Source organism: Cucurbita pepo, unplaced genomic scaffold (assembly GCF_002806865.2).
Source record: "Cucurbita pepo subsp. pepo cultivar mu-cu-16 unplaced genomic scaffold, ASM280686v2 Cp4.1_scaffold000623, whole genome shotgun sequence".
Classification (NCBI taxonomy): Eukaryota; Viridiplantae; Streptophyta; class Magnoliopsida; order Cucurbitales; family Cucurbitaceae; genus Cucurbita; species Cucurbita pepo.
Window position 1 is genome coordinate 2,332 of NW_019646849.1, and position 15,351 is coordinate 17,682.

The 15,351-nt window shown below is 37.2% G+C and overlaps 4 protein-coding genes across 6 annotated transcripts; 3 read left to right on the forward strand and 1 right to left on the reverse strand.

Moving 5' to 3' along the window:
* The first annotated feature begins 237 nt into the window (after positions 1 to 237).
* LOC111785654 (NHP2-like protein 1) lies at positions 238 to 2,114 on the forward strand. The gene is made up of 5 exons (XM_023666030.1): positions 238 to 325; positions 410 to 530; positions 665 to 768; positions 1,615 to 1,746; positions 1,837 to 2,114. The coding sequence occupies exons 1-5, from the start codon at positions 323 to 325 to the stop codon at positions 1,861 to 1,863; spliced, it is 387 nt and encodes a 128-aa protein (XP_023521798.1). The 5' UTR covers positions 238 to 322; the 3' UTR covers positions 1,864 to 2,114.
* Positions 2,115 to 5,154: 3,040 nt separating this feature from the next.
* LOC111785656 (probable sugar phosphate/phosphate translocator At2g25520) lies at positions 5,155 to 12,372 on the reverse strand. Of its 3 annotated transcripts, XM_023666035.1 has the most exons (3): positions 11,114 to 12,372; positions 9,547 to 9,639; positions 5,155 to 5,464 (listed from the first exon to the last, which is right to left on the reverse strand). In XM_023666035.1, exon 1 carries the CDS (start codon positions 12,275 to 12,277, stop codon positions 11,234 to 11,236), a length of 1,044 nt encoding a protein of 347 aa, XP_023521803.1. In that variant the 5' UTR covers positions 12,278 to 12,372; the 3' UTR covers positions 5,155 to 5,464; positions 9,547 to 9,639; positions 11,114 to 11,233. The 3 variants fall into 3 exon arrangements, with proteins under 3 accessions (XP_023521803.1, XP_023521804.1, XP_023521802.1); XM_023666036.1 differs by lacking the exon at positions 9,547 to 9,639; XM_023666034.1 differs by lacking the exon at positions 5,155 to 5,464 and having other exon boundaries at positions 9,340 to 9,639.
* On the forward strand, positions 6,479 to 10,676 carry LOC111785655 (protein NRT1/ PTR FAMILY 6.2-like). Its single transcript, XM_023666033.1, has 6 exons — positions 6,479 to 6,886; positions 6,975 to 7,077; positions 7,955 to 8,172; positions 8,262 to 8,809; positions 8,982 to 9,322; positions 9,939 to 10,676. The coding sequence occupies exons 1-6, from the start codon at positions 6,884 to 6,886 to the stop codon at positions 10,469 to 10,471; spliced, it is 1,746 nt and encodes a 581-aa protein (XP_023521801.1). The 5' UTR covers positions 6,479 to 6,883; the 3' UTR covers positions 10,472 to 10,676.
* Positions 12,373 to 13,289: 917 nt separating the features above from the next.
* On the forward strand, positions 13,290 to 14,271 carry LOC111785657. Its single transcript, XM_023666037.1, has one exon. The coding sequence runs from the start codon at positions 13,524 to 13,526 to the stop codon at positions 14,145 to 14,147; it is 624 nt and encodes a 207-aa protein (XP_023521805.1). The 5' UTR covers positions 13,290 to 13,523; the 3' UTR covers positions 14,148 to 14,271.
* Positions 14,272 to 15,351: the final 1,080 nt, after the last annotated feature.

Consider the following 15,351-nt stretch of genomic DNA (forward strand, 5'->3'; position numbering starts at 1 on the left):
TTTTTAAAATTTAGAAATGTGAAAATGTAGTATTTTAAAATTTAGAATTATATGGTCCACTAATGGGCTGAGTGGATCCAAAAGTACAATTATATGGTCCAAGCCCAAGATCTAAACTGGGCCGGCCTTGTTAGATATATTGGGCTTGGGCCCAATTTAGACGTCAGTGTCCAAGGGTCTCGGCCCAGTGACCTTGAGTCTTCTCTATATCTTCCATACATATATCGTCAAGAATTTACCGGTAGCTCTTAAACCCTAATTTTGTTTCCCTCGAATTCTGCTGTCGTTGTGTTAAAACCCTACCTTTCTTCTTGGATCTAAAATGGTACTGTATCTTTGTTTGATGAACTTACGTTGATCCTTGTTTCATTCGTTTGCATGGATTTTTATGGTGGTTGTGTTTTTGCAGACAGGAGAAGCAGTGAATCCCAAAGCCTATCCTTTGGCCGATGCGCAGCTCACAATTACTATTCTTGATCTTGTTCAGCAGGCTGCTAACTACAAGCAGCTCAAGAAGGGCGCGAATGAAGGTAGCGTGATTTGTTTAAAGTTAGTGTGTTTCGTTTGATCAACGTTCTGGCTTCGTAAGAAGTATTCGGTGAGGATTTTGTATGGTGTTATTTGTTTTCCGTTGGTTAATGGTTTTCTTTTGATGGATTTTCAGCCACTAAGACGCTGAATAGAGGAATTTCGGAGTTTGTAGTGATGGCTGCTGATACTGAGCCGCTTGAGATTCTTCTCCATCTTCCATTGTTGGCTGAAGATAAGGTAAAACTATCTGTTGTTTGAACTTTCGGTTGATAGTCATGGTTTTCTGTTGTTACTTGTTAGTATAGAGATTTTGACGAATGGGTGAATGAACGTATTGAAGTATCCCCATATCTCCCCTGCTATTTATTGTACTGTTTCTTAACTAGTGAAACCTTAGTGTAAACAATGCAAGAATTTGGCGTTTATACAGACGCAATAGTTAACAGCTCTCTATTTTTTGTTTCATCGTTCTTTCTGGATTCTACGATGTAAAAGATGAATTTATCCTTTTGCCTTGTTATGGAGTCTCTTTTTGGATAGAGTTAGACCTGCGAGCTAGCTACGAAGAGTACTCCTCTCACTCCTCTCCCTATCGGTCTCATTACTTCGCTCCTTCACCTCTCCCACTCTGTAAAGTTGCTTCGCTCCTTTTGAGGATCGAGGTTTTGTGTGCTATGTCCATGCCAATAGACAAATGATTGATTAACCCATTCAAAACAATTTACGTGAGGGGCTTCTTCCATAACCCAAGCTCGGAGAAGGAAGAGATAAGAGGGCCCTAGAAAAACCTTTTTGTTTAGGGGTAAGGGGGTGCTAACATCGCTCTAATACGCCCATAACAGTTATCTTTGGGCTCATGCTGATAATTATTCAATTATGGTTTGTTTGTAAAAGATCTCGAGGGAAAATGCCTTTTACTGTCATGTTATATTTGCAGATATTTGATCATATACAGTCCTTATAAGAACCAAATAGTAGGGATGATTTCCTTTCCTGACTTCAATATCATAGAATCTTATGTTCCAAGATGAAAAATTGTGCTTATTGCTCTATGATATAATGGTTTTATACCCAAACTTGCAGAATGTGCCTTATGTATTTGTCCCTTCAAAGCAAGCTCTTGGCCGAGCATGTGGTGTCACTAGACCTGTAATTGCATGCTCTGTAACAACAAACGAGGGAAGCCAATTGAAATCTCAGATACAGCAACTGAAGGTAATTACTACCTCATCTTTCGTGAGGTATCATCTTTCTCAAGTATCTATTTCCCCTTGATAATACACTGTATTTCCTTCTTAAATGCAGGATGCCATTGAGAAGCTGTTGATTTGAAGCGTGTTCTATATGGCGTTCGGTATGATGGGCTTCTTTGATCGTCATGGTCGCTGCTCCGGAGGCTTTGACTGAAGTTGTTGTGCAATTAGGGGAAACTGCCTTGGTATTAACCTATATATATTGAGCTTCTTTTTTGCCATTAAGAATGAGACAAAGCACTCGTACAATTTTAATGACAGTTTAAGCTAATGTTTATCCCTGTGAGTTTGCCTCTATTTGATTAATGAAGCATGGCTTGTTCATCAGCATCTCTTTGCATTTTTGCACCATTATTGATAATATAATAGATGTGAAAAGAAGGGTCAATTATTGACCTTTCACATGCCATGGAAAAAGGAGTCCTAGATCGCTTAAGGCTACAATGTCTCTGCTCAATTACATAATGATTAGCAATTATTAAACCATGGAAGATATGGTATGTTTGGGAGGTTCTTAATGATAATTGTTTTTTTCCGTTTATGGTTTTAAATTCTTGTACATTCACTTATGTCGAAGAATATTAATTCCGTGGGTTGTTTGGTATTTGGGTTATTAAGATATCTTCGATATGATATAATTTGGTCGTTCATGAAGATTGTATAAACATAGTTTGACTGGTCGTTCATAAAGATTGTATAAACATAGTTTGACGGGAATAGTTTGACTGGTCGTTCATAAAGATTGTATAAACATAGTTTGACGGGAACTCGAATGTACTAGTTTGTTTTGATTCTTTAGTTTTAAAACATTTACCCACCTCCAAAATTACTATTAAACTTGTTAAAATATTTCAAAATTTATTACCTTCCTAATAAACTAATTAAATAGTTTAATTTGTTTTTCTTTTTAATAATATAGGTATGGAATAATTATGGTTTTGTAATTTATATATATTTTTATAATATTTACCAATACATTTATCATTATACTTACTTTAAAAGGTGAAATTTATGATTCTGAGAACGGTGTGATTGGAGAGTGACAGAAGGGAAAGAGGTCGTAACGAAGTCGCAAACTTTCTTAAATTATGCAGGAGACTGGATAATAGGTGACGAGATATGTTCTCGAAAAGGAAGTCGTAGTAAATGAAGTAAGGTCAGATAGATGTCATGTAAGAACGGTAGATACTTATTTCGATTCAAATAAATGAATAATGTTGCATTATAAATGGTTTTCAATACCTTCTTTTTTAGGATCATCTCTCCATAAAGTTTGGCTGACGTGGTATTCACATTTAAGGTTTAAAATCCTCTCATTTCCAATCTTATAAAGCAAGTCGTTCTTATCCAATTCATACAATGATGTTGACATGAAACTTATAATTCACCTTTTAAAAATTATTGTTTGTGGAAACTCGTTCATCCTACCAAATTTTGATTTTCTTTTTCCTTCCCTTTTTAACTAAAATCAAGAGCGAGAGAGGGGGAAAACATGTTTATTTCACGAGAAGAAAGTCCTCTCCTAGTAGAACTCGTGCAAATCGTTGAATCAAGGTAAGTTTGTATCGAGTTTTTAATTGCTCAAAAACATTTTAAAACGTTTAGAAAGTCAGTTCAAATATACTCTTAATATCGCCTAGTCCTGAGCGAGACGGGCAAACTTTTTAGTTTAGTGGAGACCGAAAGGGGATAGGCCCTAATTTGATTGTCATGTTATGGACTTTATCCACTTATTTCACGTTGGATGTTGCTGTAATGGCATGAAGCTGTACGATATTTCCATTTTTTCTGGTCTGTTGGTAATGTAGAAAGTGCTCACCACATTCAAAAGCTAAGATATTGCATTGTACTAAATTATTTTCTGCCTTCTTTTTGTTTTTGTGTCTCTGTCGATGCATCCCATTGCTTCATTCTTATTCTATCTTTTTAGTACAATAATTACATTTAAACTCTCGACCTCAAAAAGAGTACGTGTCTCTAACAGCCTAAGCTCACCGTTAGCAGATATTGTCTTCTTTACACTTTTTCTTTCGAACTTTCCCTCAAAGTTTTTAAAACCCGTCTGTTAGATAGAAGTTTTTATACCCTTATAAAAAATGTTTCGTTCCTCTCTCCAACCGATGTGAGATCTCACAATCCACCCTCTTTCGAGGACGTTGTCCACTCGTTCTCCTCTCTAGTTGATGTAGGATCTCACAGTAATTGTACTGATCTACATTTACTTTGAGAATTTACGAAGAACGAGGTGTCAAGATCTACATAGCTTGAGGTCAAGACACCAAATAAACGTCCCAGTTGTAATAGGTGTCAAGCATATTGAGACTTGTAATGGGTGTCACATGTCGAGTTTTGTTAAACTTGTAAAGTAGTTAAAAGATCATGTAAATTATATGGGGGTTTTTAATAACATTTTTAAAGGATATGAGCATCTAAAAAGCAAACCTTTGCTTCTAATCATTGAGCTCAAATGTTGTATTTGTACCCTACGAGTCAGAACTTGGTTGCAGATGTGCATATAAAGAAAAAGGGATGCAAGCTTTTGATATATATTTAATTTGCAATTGTCCTATTTTGATCTAATAATTGCTCTAATTTTCGTTTTGCATTTGTCATTTTCTTCTCAGATTAAATACCGTCAATTATTCTTTTGAAAGTCGCAATATTATATTTAACCTTTTAAAAAAGTTCAAAATTACCTTTGTAGTAGATATCTGTTTTACGAGAATTGGACCTAAAACTGTGTTAATGACCTAAAACAAAAATGGAGGAACCTCAATACCATCACGCTGTTCTAGATCACTACCACCCTCGTTCTACGTCTCAATTTTAATCTTTCATCCAAGATTCTAAGTACCAGCTAGCTAACAGGGCAAGCAACGTAATAGAGTTTGCGTTAGAGTGTTATGAGAATTGGACTTAAAACTGTGTCAACGACCTGAAACAAAAATTGGAGATCCTCAACACTATCACAGTGTTCTAAATCACTACCACACTCGTTCTATGTCTCAATTTTCATCCAAGAGTCTAAGCACTGGTTAGTTAACAGGACAAGCAGAGTAATAGAGTATTCGTTAGAATATTACGAAAATTGGACCGGTGAGTGACCTGAAACAAAAATTGGAGAACCTAAACACTGTCATGTTGTTCTAAATCACTACCACACTCCTTCTACGTCTCAATTTTCAACCAAGATTCTAAACACCAGCTAGCTAACAAGACGAACAACATAATAGAGTCTCCATTAGAATGTTACGAGAGTTGAACCTAAAACAGTGTGTCAGATATTGTATACGACTATGAGAACAAAATTACAAAACCCTTTTTTCAAAGCAGAGTGAATAGAAGTGAGAAAGAAAGCAAGCAAATTCCCTAATATCTTAACCTTCACTTCAAATGTTCTGAAAAATTATATGGTTCAAAAGAGGAGAAATGAATACACAGATATTGTCTATAAAAGAATTGAGCAAATAATTTGTTTGGGAGGGGACTCCTAATCCCACTAACATGTAATGTTTGGAAACAATTCAAAAGCAATCATTATGTGCCTGACTTAAAATAACATGATCAACTGATACTCACATGGCCTTCAACAATGCTTCCACCTGTCTTGAAAGATAAACTTACAGTAGTTCTCATCTCATAGAACCTTCCCCCGTTCTCAGATACCAAGAATCTGCTACCTAAAAGTGGAAAAATACTGACAGTAACTTTGTTTTCAAACACTAATTCTTAAGTGAGTTTGTAAATAAATGATGTCAATGAGAAAATGATTAGTCCAATGACAATTTTATCATACTATGAGAAGGATAAGACATTTCCAATACTATGCTTGGAAAGATGGTGGTGTGAATGAGATCAACAGTGGGAGCAGGGTAAGAACCTGTTTAAATGTGGAAGAAATACAAAATTTCTAGATTTTACTAAGACTATCAAGGATCGGACAACAACACATACTCGATCTAGATGAACACAAAGAACAGGAGAGAGAAAATGCAAAGAGGAATATTGGCTAGAGGTTTATATTGATGACTCCATAAGCACTGCCTAGGAGATATATATGGCTCAGTTTACTATATATAGTTTTACCAGATATAACCATCTACTGTATATAATTATCTACCATATATAGCTTTATCAGATATACCGTCTTTTACTATACATAGTTTACTATATAGACTCTTACATATATAATCATAGCCCATATATAGTTTTACAATGTATAACCATTGCGTACGTTATAAATAAGTAGCCGACTCCATAACCTAACATAATACCCCTAACAACAAGCTAACTTAGGACTAACATAATACCTCTCAGGAATCATTTTGAATATATTCAAAATTTTGGGAGTTACATTGGCGTAACGTAAACTATATAATCAATTAGAACTACTTTGGCCTCTATGGTGGAATCAGTCTGGGCCTGAGAGGCAGTGGTTTACCTTATGGCGGATGTCTGAATTGCTTCAATCAAAGAGATAGTGAAACCCGAGTGAAAGAGGAGCTTTGACACATTTCCTATAGGATTTAAATATTTGGTGGTAATACTATTCTACCAAACTCATTATACACCAAATCATGTTTACTTATTTTCAATTTGAGTGGCAGTTCTTACCTGCCTCTGGGTTTCTTATCCTTATTTGCTCGGGTCAGACGATAGAAGAAGAAAGGCAGATGGATTTGGCTAGTGAGTGGGGTAGCAAAAGCACTCACAGGAAGTCTTGAGTGTCATTGATTTCACAATCTTCAAATTAAACCCGATCTTACCTGATAGAACAGAGAATGATAAAGCTATTGGTTTTGAATTTTAAGATTCCCATGGTCCTGTCGTGTAGCCTTTACAATCAATCTCTTCTTTACACATTCCCCCTGATATTTTTGGCAAATATCATTCTTGAAAGAAACAAATTTTAAATGAGCATCATGACCAAATATGACCTGTATCAGCCTTGTAATAGATACTTTTAGTAGTTATCTAACTTGCCAAAGAATGTCTATATAATGGAAAGATCCCAACAATGCAAATAAACAAACCGAGTTGGAGAATAGCTGAAGCAGCAGCATAAGGCTCACTTCGTAGCTTACATTCTCTACCAAAGAATGGTCAGTTCTTTTCAGTTCATTGTAGAATTCAAAATAGGATAATGTTCAAATATTTCTTCTTTCTAATTAAAGTTTTCAATGGCTGCAGGATGAAAAACAAAGTTTGACAGTTTCTGATGCTGTGGACTACAAAGGGTTTCCGGCAAACCGATCTAAAACTGGTGGTTGGGTCCCTGCTGCTCTTATCGTAGGTACTGCATTTTGTCTCATCTCTCTGATACACACCTCTTTCTTGAAGTGTTTCTGGGAACTGAAACCAAAACCAGCTTCAAGAATTTAAATAAGGTTGTCCAAGAGAATAGTTTGACATGTTCCCATATCTCACCTAGCTATCTAGTTTGGACAAAAGGTAGTCTTAGATCATCCAGAACTTCAAATTCTTCCCTTGTCCGGACTGAAATACATAGCTAATCTAGTTGTGAGAAGAGTTTGAACGAGTTTCATGGTCAATGTAACTATTATTAACAGCTACATTTGCAGATTCAAGGCATGACCATGGTGTTTATGAGATGTTTTAGAAGGATGATCCAAGATGGTCAAATTTCGTAGAGAATCAGAGAAAAAAATGTTGATCTTAATCAAGAAAGATAGGATTTTGGGTTTTATGAAGTTTTGATTGGTATAAATCTTTAGCACGTTTACATTCACTATTCAGAGCCTGCTCAATCTCAGTTTCGATCAATATTTTTCGACCTCTTGAGGTGAGAGGATGGGACCCTAACGAGGTACTAAAGCTATAGACAACTTCAAATAGTACTGTCCATGACATTATGTCTCGAAAGGGAAAAGGACAAATATTCTAGCTGGATCTTTTGCACATATTTAAATGCAACTCCTTTCGCCCATCTTCAATTATACTCGATTTTCTACAAAAGGAAGAATATTTAATACCAGTGCACATTCCTTGGCTACATAAAAAGTTCTCTTTCTGGTGTGAATTTTGGATATCCTTGTTTCTCCAAGAAAACTCAAATAAAGAAATAAATCATAACGGAATGAAAGATAAAATCATTAGAGAGGATGGATTTTTTGCTACAGACTGAATCAGACTCATTAAATTTTGGACAGGGATTGAGTTATGTGAAAGACTTTCAACAATGGGAATAGCTGTCAATCTGGTGACTTACTTGGTGGGAACATTGCATCTGCCTAGTGCAACTTCAGCCAACATTGTCACAGATTTCATGGGAACATGTTTCCTCCTTTGCTTGCTTGGAGGTTTTCTAGCAGATTCGTTCCTTGGAAGATACAAGACAATAGCAATCTTTGCCTCAATACAGACACTGGTAATTATAGATTTTCTCCAGTCAATTTGACATTTGACAATCTTATTTTGTCTTTTCTTATCTCAACCATATTTGCTAAAATGAATTAGGGAACTGGAACTCTAGCAGTAATAACAAAGCTACCACAATTACATCCACCTCCTTGTGATCCTAGTGCCAGCCACAACTGCAAGCAAGCTAATGGATTTCAAATGGGAATGATTTATTTGCCTCTGTACATAATAGCTCTGGGAACTGGAGGTCTCAAATCCAGTGTTTCAGGATTTGGGACCGATCAATTTGACGAGAAAAATGACAAAGAGAAGGCTCAAATGGCATATTTCTTCAACAGATTTTTCTTGTTTGTCAGCAGTGGGACTTTGCTAGCAGTGACAGTGCTTGTTTACTTGCAAGATGAAGTGGGACGCAGTTGGGCTTATGGAATTTGTTCTGTTTCAATGTTCACAGCAGTTTTGATATTCCTGTGTGGTACTAAGAGGTATAGATACAAGAAAAGCATGGGAAGTCCAATAGTTCATATCTTCCAGGTCATTGTTGCAGCAATAAACAAGAGGAAGATGGAACTTCCACACAATGATGCTATGCTATATGAGGATCCTGCTGCAACATCAACTGTTGATCACACAAATCAATTCCAGTAAGTGATTTTTTGGCCTACCTAATAATACTTGAAGATTAGACCGTTTCTGTGTGTATGTGTTTTGTTGGCTTAACCTTTACAAGTTGATTTGAAAAGGAACATCCTGTAAATAAAGATGTGGACAAGGGTAAGTTTTTGAAGGCTATTAATGTATTTTTTTTCTTTCTAGACTTCTGGACAAGGCTGCAATTGTGGCAGAGGGAGATTTTGAGAAATCTGTAAGCTCAGCTCACAATCCATGGAAGCTCTGCTCCGTAACAAGGGTAGAGGAGGTGAAGATGATGACGAGGCTCCTACCAATATGGGCCACAACCATAATCTTCTGGACTACATATGCCCAGATGATCACTTTCTCAGTGGTGCAGGCATCGACCATGGAAAGATCTTTAGGGGCTTTCCAAATCCCTGCCGGTTCTCTAACTGTTTTCTTTGTGGCAGCCATATTGATCACGCTGACCTTTTATGACCGTCTTGTCATGCCTCTTTGGAAGAAGTGGAAAGGGCAACCAGGTAAAGATGGAATCTTATTTTTTTTTGGGTAAGAAACCAAGTTTTCATTGAGGAAAAAAAAAGGCCATACAGAAACATCCAACGAAAAATGGGGGTCCCAACTAATTAAAAAAAAGGCTCCAATCCAACAAAATCGAACCAAGATTATAACTGGCTAAATATAGAATCTTCATAGTATCCTCCATTCCCATTCTCGAAATTAAATCAGAGAAAAAAAACCTTACATATCTATTTCTGCCCATGTTCCCAGTCTAACCGAGATTCCCGGTTGTTGTCAGAAATTTTGTCATCTCTAAAGGTTTTTCAGAATAGTTAATCTGCAAGAGCACATAAAATTAAAGGTTTTGTGACTGTTAGTAGTAACATTTGGAAACGAAGGTAATTTTTTAAAAAAGTAAAAATATCAAATACATAATAAGATCTGAAATGAACTTCCAATGAATTACCACAACTTTATTGAAGGTTGCAAAGTTTAAGAAGAGCATACCTATTGGAGAAAGCAAGCTAATCTTCAAGAACTAGATTACGAGTTCAGTTAATTCTAAGGGTGCCTATCCATATGCATAAAATAAGGAACCTTGGAAAACATGATTCGTCCTTTTTTTTTTTTTTACAGGTTTTACAAACCTACAGAAGATTGCCATAGGACTTATCCTGTCAACTTTAGGAATGGCAGCTGCCGCTTTAGTCGAGATGAAACGACTCTCAGTGGCTAAAGCTGTGGGTAGATCCACAGGAACCTTGCCTTTAAGTGTGTTCTTGCTGATTCCTCAATTCTTCTTGGTGGGCTCTGCAGAAGCTTTCATCTATACTGGCCAGCTTGATTTCTTCATAACACAATCCCCAAAGGGAATGAAATCTCTGAGCACTGGCCTCTTCCTCACAACTTTATCACTTGGGTTTTTTCTTAGTAGTTTTCTGGTCGCAGTTGTGAAGAGGGTGACAGGGAGCAAGGATGGACAGGGATGGCTTGCAGACAACATAAATTATGCTAGGTTAGATTGTTTCTATGGGCTTCTAGCTACACTGAGTGCCATAAATTTTGTAGCATTTTTAGTCTGTGCAATATGGTATAAGCCACAGAAACCCAAACAAGTTCTAGCGATGGAAACTACTACAAATGAGGGATCTGCTGCTGAGAAATGCTAGTCAACTAAGCTAGATTTTGGGTTTGTTCAGCTTTTTCTTGTATTGCACATTACTCCAGAGCGTGGATTGATAATGATTGGCAAAGGAAAGAGTGGGCATAAATAAGAGCTCTTCATTGACCAGGGATCATTTTATAAGGATAAGAAGATCCCAATTTCAATGGATATTCTCATGTTGAATTTGCTAAAGCTGAACTCTTTCTTGATCTCTTTTAAATCCCCATTCCCAAATCACTATTTTCATTTCGATACTCTATAAGGCAATCCTGAGCCTAATCCTTTTTCCGGAAACAAAAAAAGGGTAGGTGCAGAGACTTAGTGGAAGCTGTTCTAATGCCTATAAGCATATGATGTAAGAGCATAACAGTGTTGCACTTAAAATCAGCGTGGTGCCTTGGGAACGGGGGGTGTTCTTCTAGAAATGGGCCTCAAAACAAAACCAAAAGATCATAAATAATAGTAGATATTAGTTAAACATTTTGGTGGAAGCTCAATCCCATAAACATCCACAACAGTTCATTCTCCAGTCAAAGAAATAGATTCTGTACTACAACATTAGGCACTAAAATCAACCCCATCAACCCCATCAACCCCATAATAAATAGATGAAACCAAAAGAAATAATATATCTAAGAACGCATACCTAACCCAAAACTCCAAAACTTAGTTGAGATATGAATTCGATTTTCGCAGCTACTTTTCAACACCATCGAAATGTTCTCTTCTGCACAACTCCTCGTAAAGGCTCAAGCCTGTCAGTCGCCTACTTTTGACTATCAATCTTCCTTTCATTCCCTTCTCTTTCCTCCAACAACCTACCAGCTTCCTCGTCTGCTTGCTGAGCCTTTTTCTGACCCTCAGCGGCTTTGAGTGCCTGCAACTTCGAATGGTTGTAATACGCAACTCCTAAGAAGGCGAGCCCATAACCGAACAAATTAATGGCTGTCACCGTATCCTTAATCACAGACCAGGAGAATGCGATCAATAACCAATCCTTCACTACTCCAGCAACATTCATAGTCAAAGCAGATGTCTTGCCGACCAGTAAAAACACCGCAAGATTCAAAGCAAAAGCACATAATGAATTGGTACCAAAAATCACGAAATCCAAATGGAAGCTCGAATTATCCCTCAACAAAGGGTACTCCATTATTAACCAAGGGACAGATAAGAAAACCAAGCAACACGGAGCCACGTAGTAAAGCGACGTGATGGGATTCAGCGAAATACCCTTGGAATTCAACAAAATCTGGATCATCACCAATCGAGTCGCCTCGAACGCGACCGCCAACAGCTGCAAAGTCACACCCTTGGAATTAAATTTCGCCTCTCCATACGCAGCGACCGCAACACCAAGCGAGATCGAAACCATATTAGCCATAGTATCAGACTTAAACTTGTCCTTCTTAAGCGTAACTCCGATCGAGTACACAGCGACAGGCATCAGAGCCTTGAGCATCTGTATAAAAGAAACCGATAGATAGATATACGCTGAATTAGAAAACCAGAGGGAAAGCGAATACAGAGCTCCGATCGGAACCACGGATTTGAAGTAGAGCTCGCGGGACATCGACACAGGCTCCACAACTTTAAAGACGCTGACGAGAAGATACGCGATGGAGGAACAAAAGGCCATATGGATCATGGTGAGAGAGATCGGAAAGGGCCAATTGTACATCTTTTGATCCAGAATGAACTTGTTGTAGACGATGACAGAGAAGCTGAGGAAGATCCATATCGCGACGTATGAGTACGAGAGGAGGACTTTCTTCAGAACATTCTCGGAGATGGCTCCGCCTTTCCCCATTTCCGACCAAACTGAAGATCTCAGATCGAAAACTGAAAACGGAACTTGAGGAAGAAAATGGTGAAACCGATGGGATTTTGACGAGAATCTCAAAGAATGGATTCACCCGGGAAAAAGGACAGTTATGGGCCGACGAAAATGGGCTTTTGCTCTTCGTTTCAACGCATGTTGGGCCTACAGAAAGCCCATTTCTGAATTGAAATTTCGTTGGGCTTTGATCTAAACTTGGGTTTTATTATGAATTTTAATTTAAGATATAAAAGAATTTCTCATTATTTTTTTTTTCTCATTTATTATTTTATTTAGATTATCCAAAATTTTAAAATATTTATTTGTCGAGACGATTTTGATTTATATATTGACGGTAAGAATTTTTATAAACTTTTTTTTAGAGAGGTAGATTGTATTAATAATAATTTTTTAAAAATTTGAAGGGTATTTATTAAATTTCTTTAAAAGTTATTATTATTATTTTTTATTTTTTTATTTTAAGAATATTATCGATCAAACTCCTCCCTCCCGAACAAAGTACGCCTCCTCTTAATCGAGACTTAGAATTGAAGGCGTTAGACTTCTGGTTGCTGCATTGACACAAACCCCAGAACAATTGACAACAAATAATACTCTTTTCATTGGAGTGAGGTCTTTTGGGGAGCCTAAAGTAAAGTCACGAGAACTTATGCTTCGTCTATCATGGTATCAGAGTCATGTCATAAACTTAGTCGTGTCAATAGATTGGTAAATCCTCAAACGTCGAACAAAGGACTCCAAAAGAAAAGGAGTCGAGCCTTTTTCTTTTTGAGTCTTAGTCATTTTTTACTATGCCTTCGAGGAATCTCGACTCCTTTTCTTCGGAGTCTTCTGTTCGACATTTGAGGATTTATCAATCTATTGACACGACTAAGTTTAGGACATGACTCTGATACCATGGTAGACGAACTCGTATATTGTCCACTTTTAATTATAAATTATTGAACGCACAACTTTCACCATCCAACCATTTTTATTAATTTGGTTTTATTGATTTTGGGGGTAAGAGAATTCATCTCCTTCGCTTGGACAACTCACTCTCTCGCCAGAATTAGAAAGAATCCAGTTCTTCACAGATCTACCATTAATTTTCTGGAAATTTCAGCTTCTTCACAGATCTGCCATTAACTTTCTAGAAATCTCAGGTTCTTCACGGTTTATTCCAGGCTCCATTTCGATCTCCTTTAGAAGTTTTTTAGTTTGATCTCACATTTCCATGGCAAATGCCTGGAAAAGAGACAAGGCACCGAAACTCCTCTCGCCGATTTCTCTGTTCTTCCTCTTTTCATTCTGCATCCTCATCATTTTCTTCTTCCTATTCGGTAACTCGAATCCTTCAGAGCAATCCACTCCTAGTTTCACAATCAAACCCGATTTTCCTTTCCGATCAATCTCTCCCTTCGATTGCTTCAAATGCCCTCAATCCTTCCCGGTTATCGCCAACGTTGTGGAAGGAGTTCGATATCCGTTTCTGTTTTCGATCGCGGATTTGGGGAATTTGCCCGATAAGCCCCACAAGAACATTGTCAGGATGCTGAAGGGAAAGCCCTTTCGTAAGCCGGATATTTCGGTGACGATTCAGGAGGTTTTGGAGAAGATGAAGAGCGATTCTAGAGATGGGTATGTTGTTGATGTGGGTGCTAATGTGGGAATGGCTAGCTTCGCTGCTGCTGCGATGGGTTTTCGTGTTTTGGCATTTGAGCCGGTTTTTGAAAACTTGCAGAGAATTTGTGATGGAATTTATCTGAATAGGGTTGGGGAATTGGTGAATGTGTTTGAGGCTGCTGCATCTGATAAGCTTGGGAACATCACTGTTCATAAGGTATTATCTGGTTCATAAAATCAATCTTTACAGTCTCATTTGCGATTACATTTTGTTGGATCTCAAAACTTTGCATGCTGATGCTAGTGTTGTGTTGAGGATTGTTGGGAGGGAGTCCGACATTAGCTAATTTAGAGGATGATCATAGGTTTATAAGTAAGGAACACGTCTCCTATGAAGCCTTTTGAGAAACCAAAAGCAAAGCCATGAGAGCTTATGCTCAACGTGGACAATATTATACTATTGTGGAGGTTTGTGATTCCTAACATGGTATCAGAGTCATACCCTTAACTTAGCTATGTCAATAGAATCCTCAAGTGTCGAACAAAGGGTGTACTTTGTTTGAGGACTCTAGAGAAGGAGTCGAGTCTCGATTAAGAGGAGGTTGTTCGAGGGCTTCATAGGCCTCGAGGGAGGCTCTATGGTGTACTTTGGTCAAGCGGAGGATTGTTGAGGATTATAGGGAAAGGAGTCCTACATCGGCTAATTAAGGGTACGTCTTCATTAGTATGAGGCTTCTTGGAGAAATCAAAAGCAAAACCATAAGAGCTTATACTCAAAGTGGACAATACCATTGTGGTGGTTCATGATTCCTAACATGGTATCAGAGTCATGCCCTTAAAAATTTAAGATATAAAAGAATTTCTCATTATTTTTTTTTTCTCATTTATTATTTTATTTAGATTATCCAAAATTTTAAAATATTTATTTGTCGAGACGATTTTGATTTATATATTGACGGTAAGAATTTTTATAAACTTTTTTTAGAGAGGTAGATTGTATTAATAATAATTTTTTAAAAATTTGAAGGGTATTTATTAAATTTCTTTAAAAGTTATTATTATTATTTTTTATTTTTTTATTTTAAGAATATTATCGATCCAACACCTCCCTCCCGAACAAAGTACGCCTCCTCTTAATCAAAGCTTAGAGTTGAAGGAGCCCAAAGCAAAGTCACGAGAACTTATGCTCAAAATGGACAATATCATATCAATGTGGAGAGTCGTGTTCGTCTATCATGGTATCAGAGTCATGTCCTAAACTTAGTCGTGCCAATAGATTGGTAAATCATCAAACGCCGAACAAAGGACTCCAAAAAAAAAAAAGGAGTCGAGCCTTTTTCTTTTGAGTCTTAGTCATTTTTTTATTATACCTTCGAGGAAGCTCGACTCCTTTTCTTCGGAGTCTTTTGTTCGACATTTGAGGATTTATCAATCTATTG

Excerpts from the sequence above, each read along its gene's own strand:
- LOC111785657 (XM_023666037.1), top strand. The coding sequence starts at position 13,524 with ATGGCAAATGCCTGGAAAAGAGACAAGGCACCGAAACTCCTCTCGCCG.
- LOC111785655 (XM_023666033.1), top strand. Across the intron at positions 7,078-7,954 it reads CCCTGCTGCTCTTATCGTAG|GGATTGAGTTATGTGAAAGA; the intron begins GTACTGCATTTT and ends AATTTTGGACAG. Across the intron at positions 8,173-8,261 it reads TTGCCTCAATACAGACACTG|GGAACTGGAACTCTAGCAGT; the intron begins GTAATTATAGAT and ends AAAATGAATTAG.
- LOC111785654 (XM_023666030.1), top strand. Across the intron at positions 531-664 it reads CAAGAAGGGCGCGAATGAAG|CCACTAAGACGCTGAATAGA; the intron begins GTAGCGTGATTT and ends ATGGATTTTCAG. Across the intron at positions 769-1,614 it reads CATTGTTGGCTGAAGATAAG|AATGTGCCTTATGTATTTGT; the intron begins GTAAAACTATCT and ends CCAAACTTGCAG.
- LOC111785656 (XM_023666036.1), bottom strand. The coding sequence starts at position 12,277 with ATGGGGAAAGGCGGAGCCATCTCCGAGAATGTTCTGAAGAAAGTCCTC.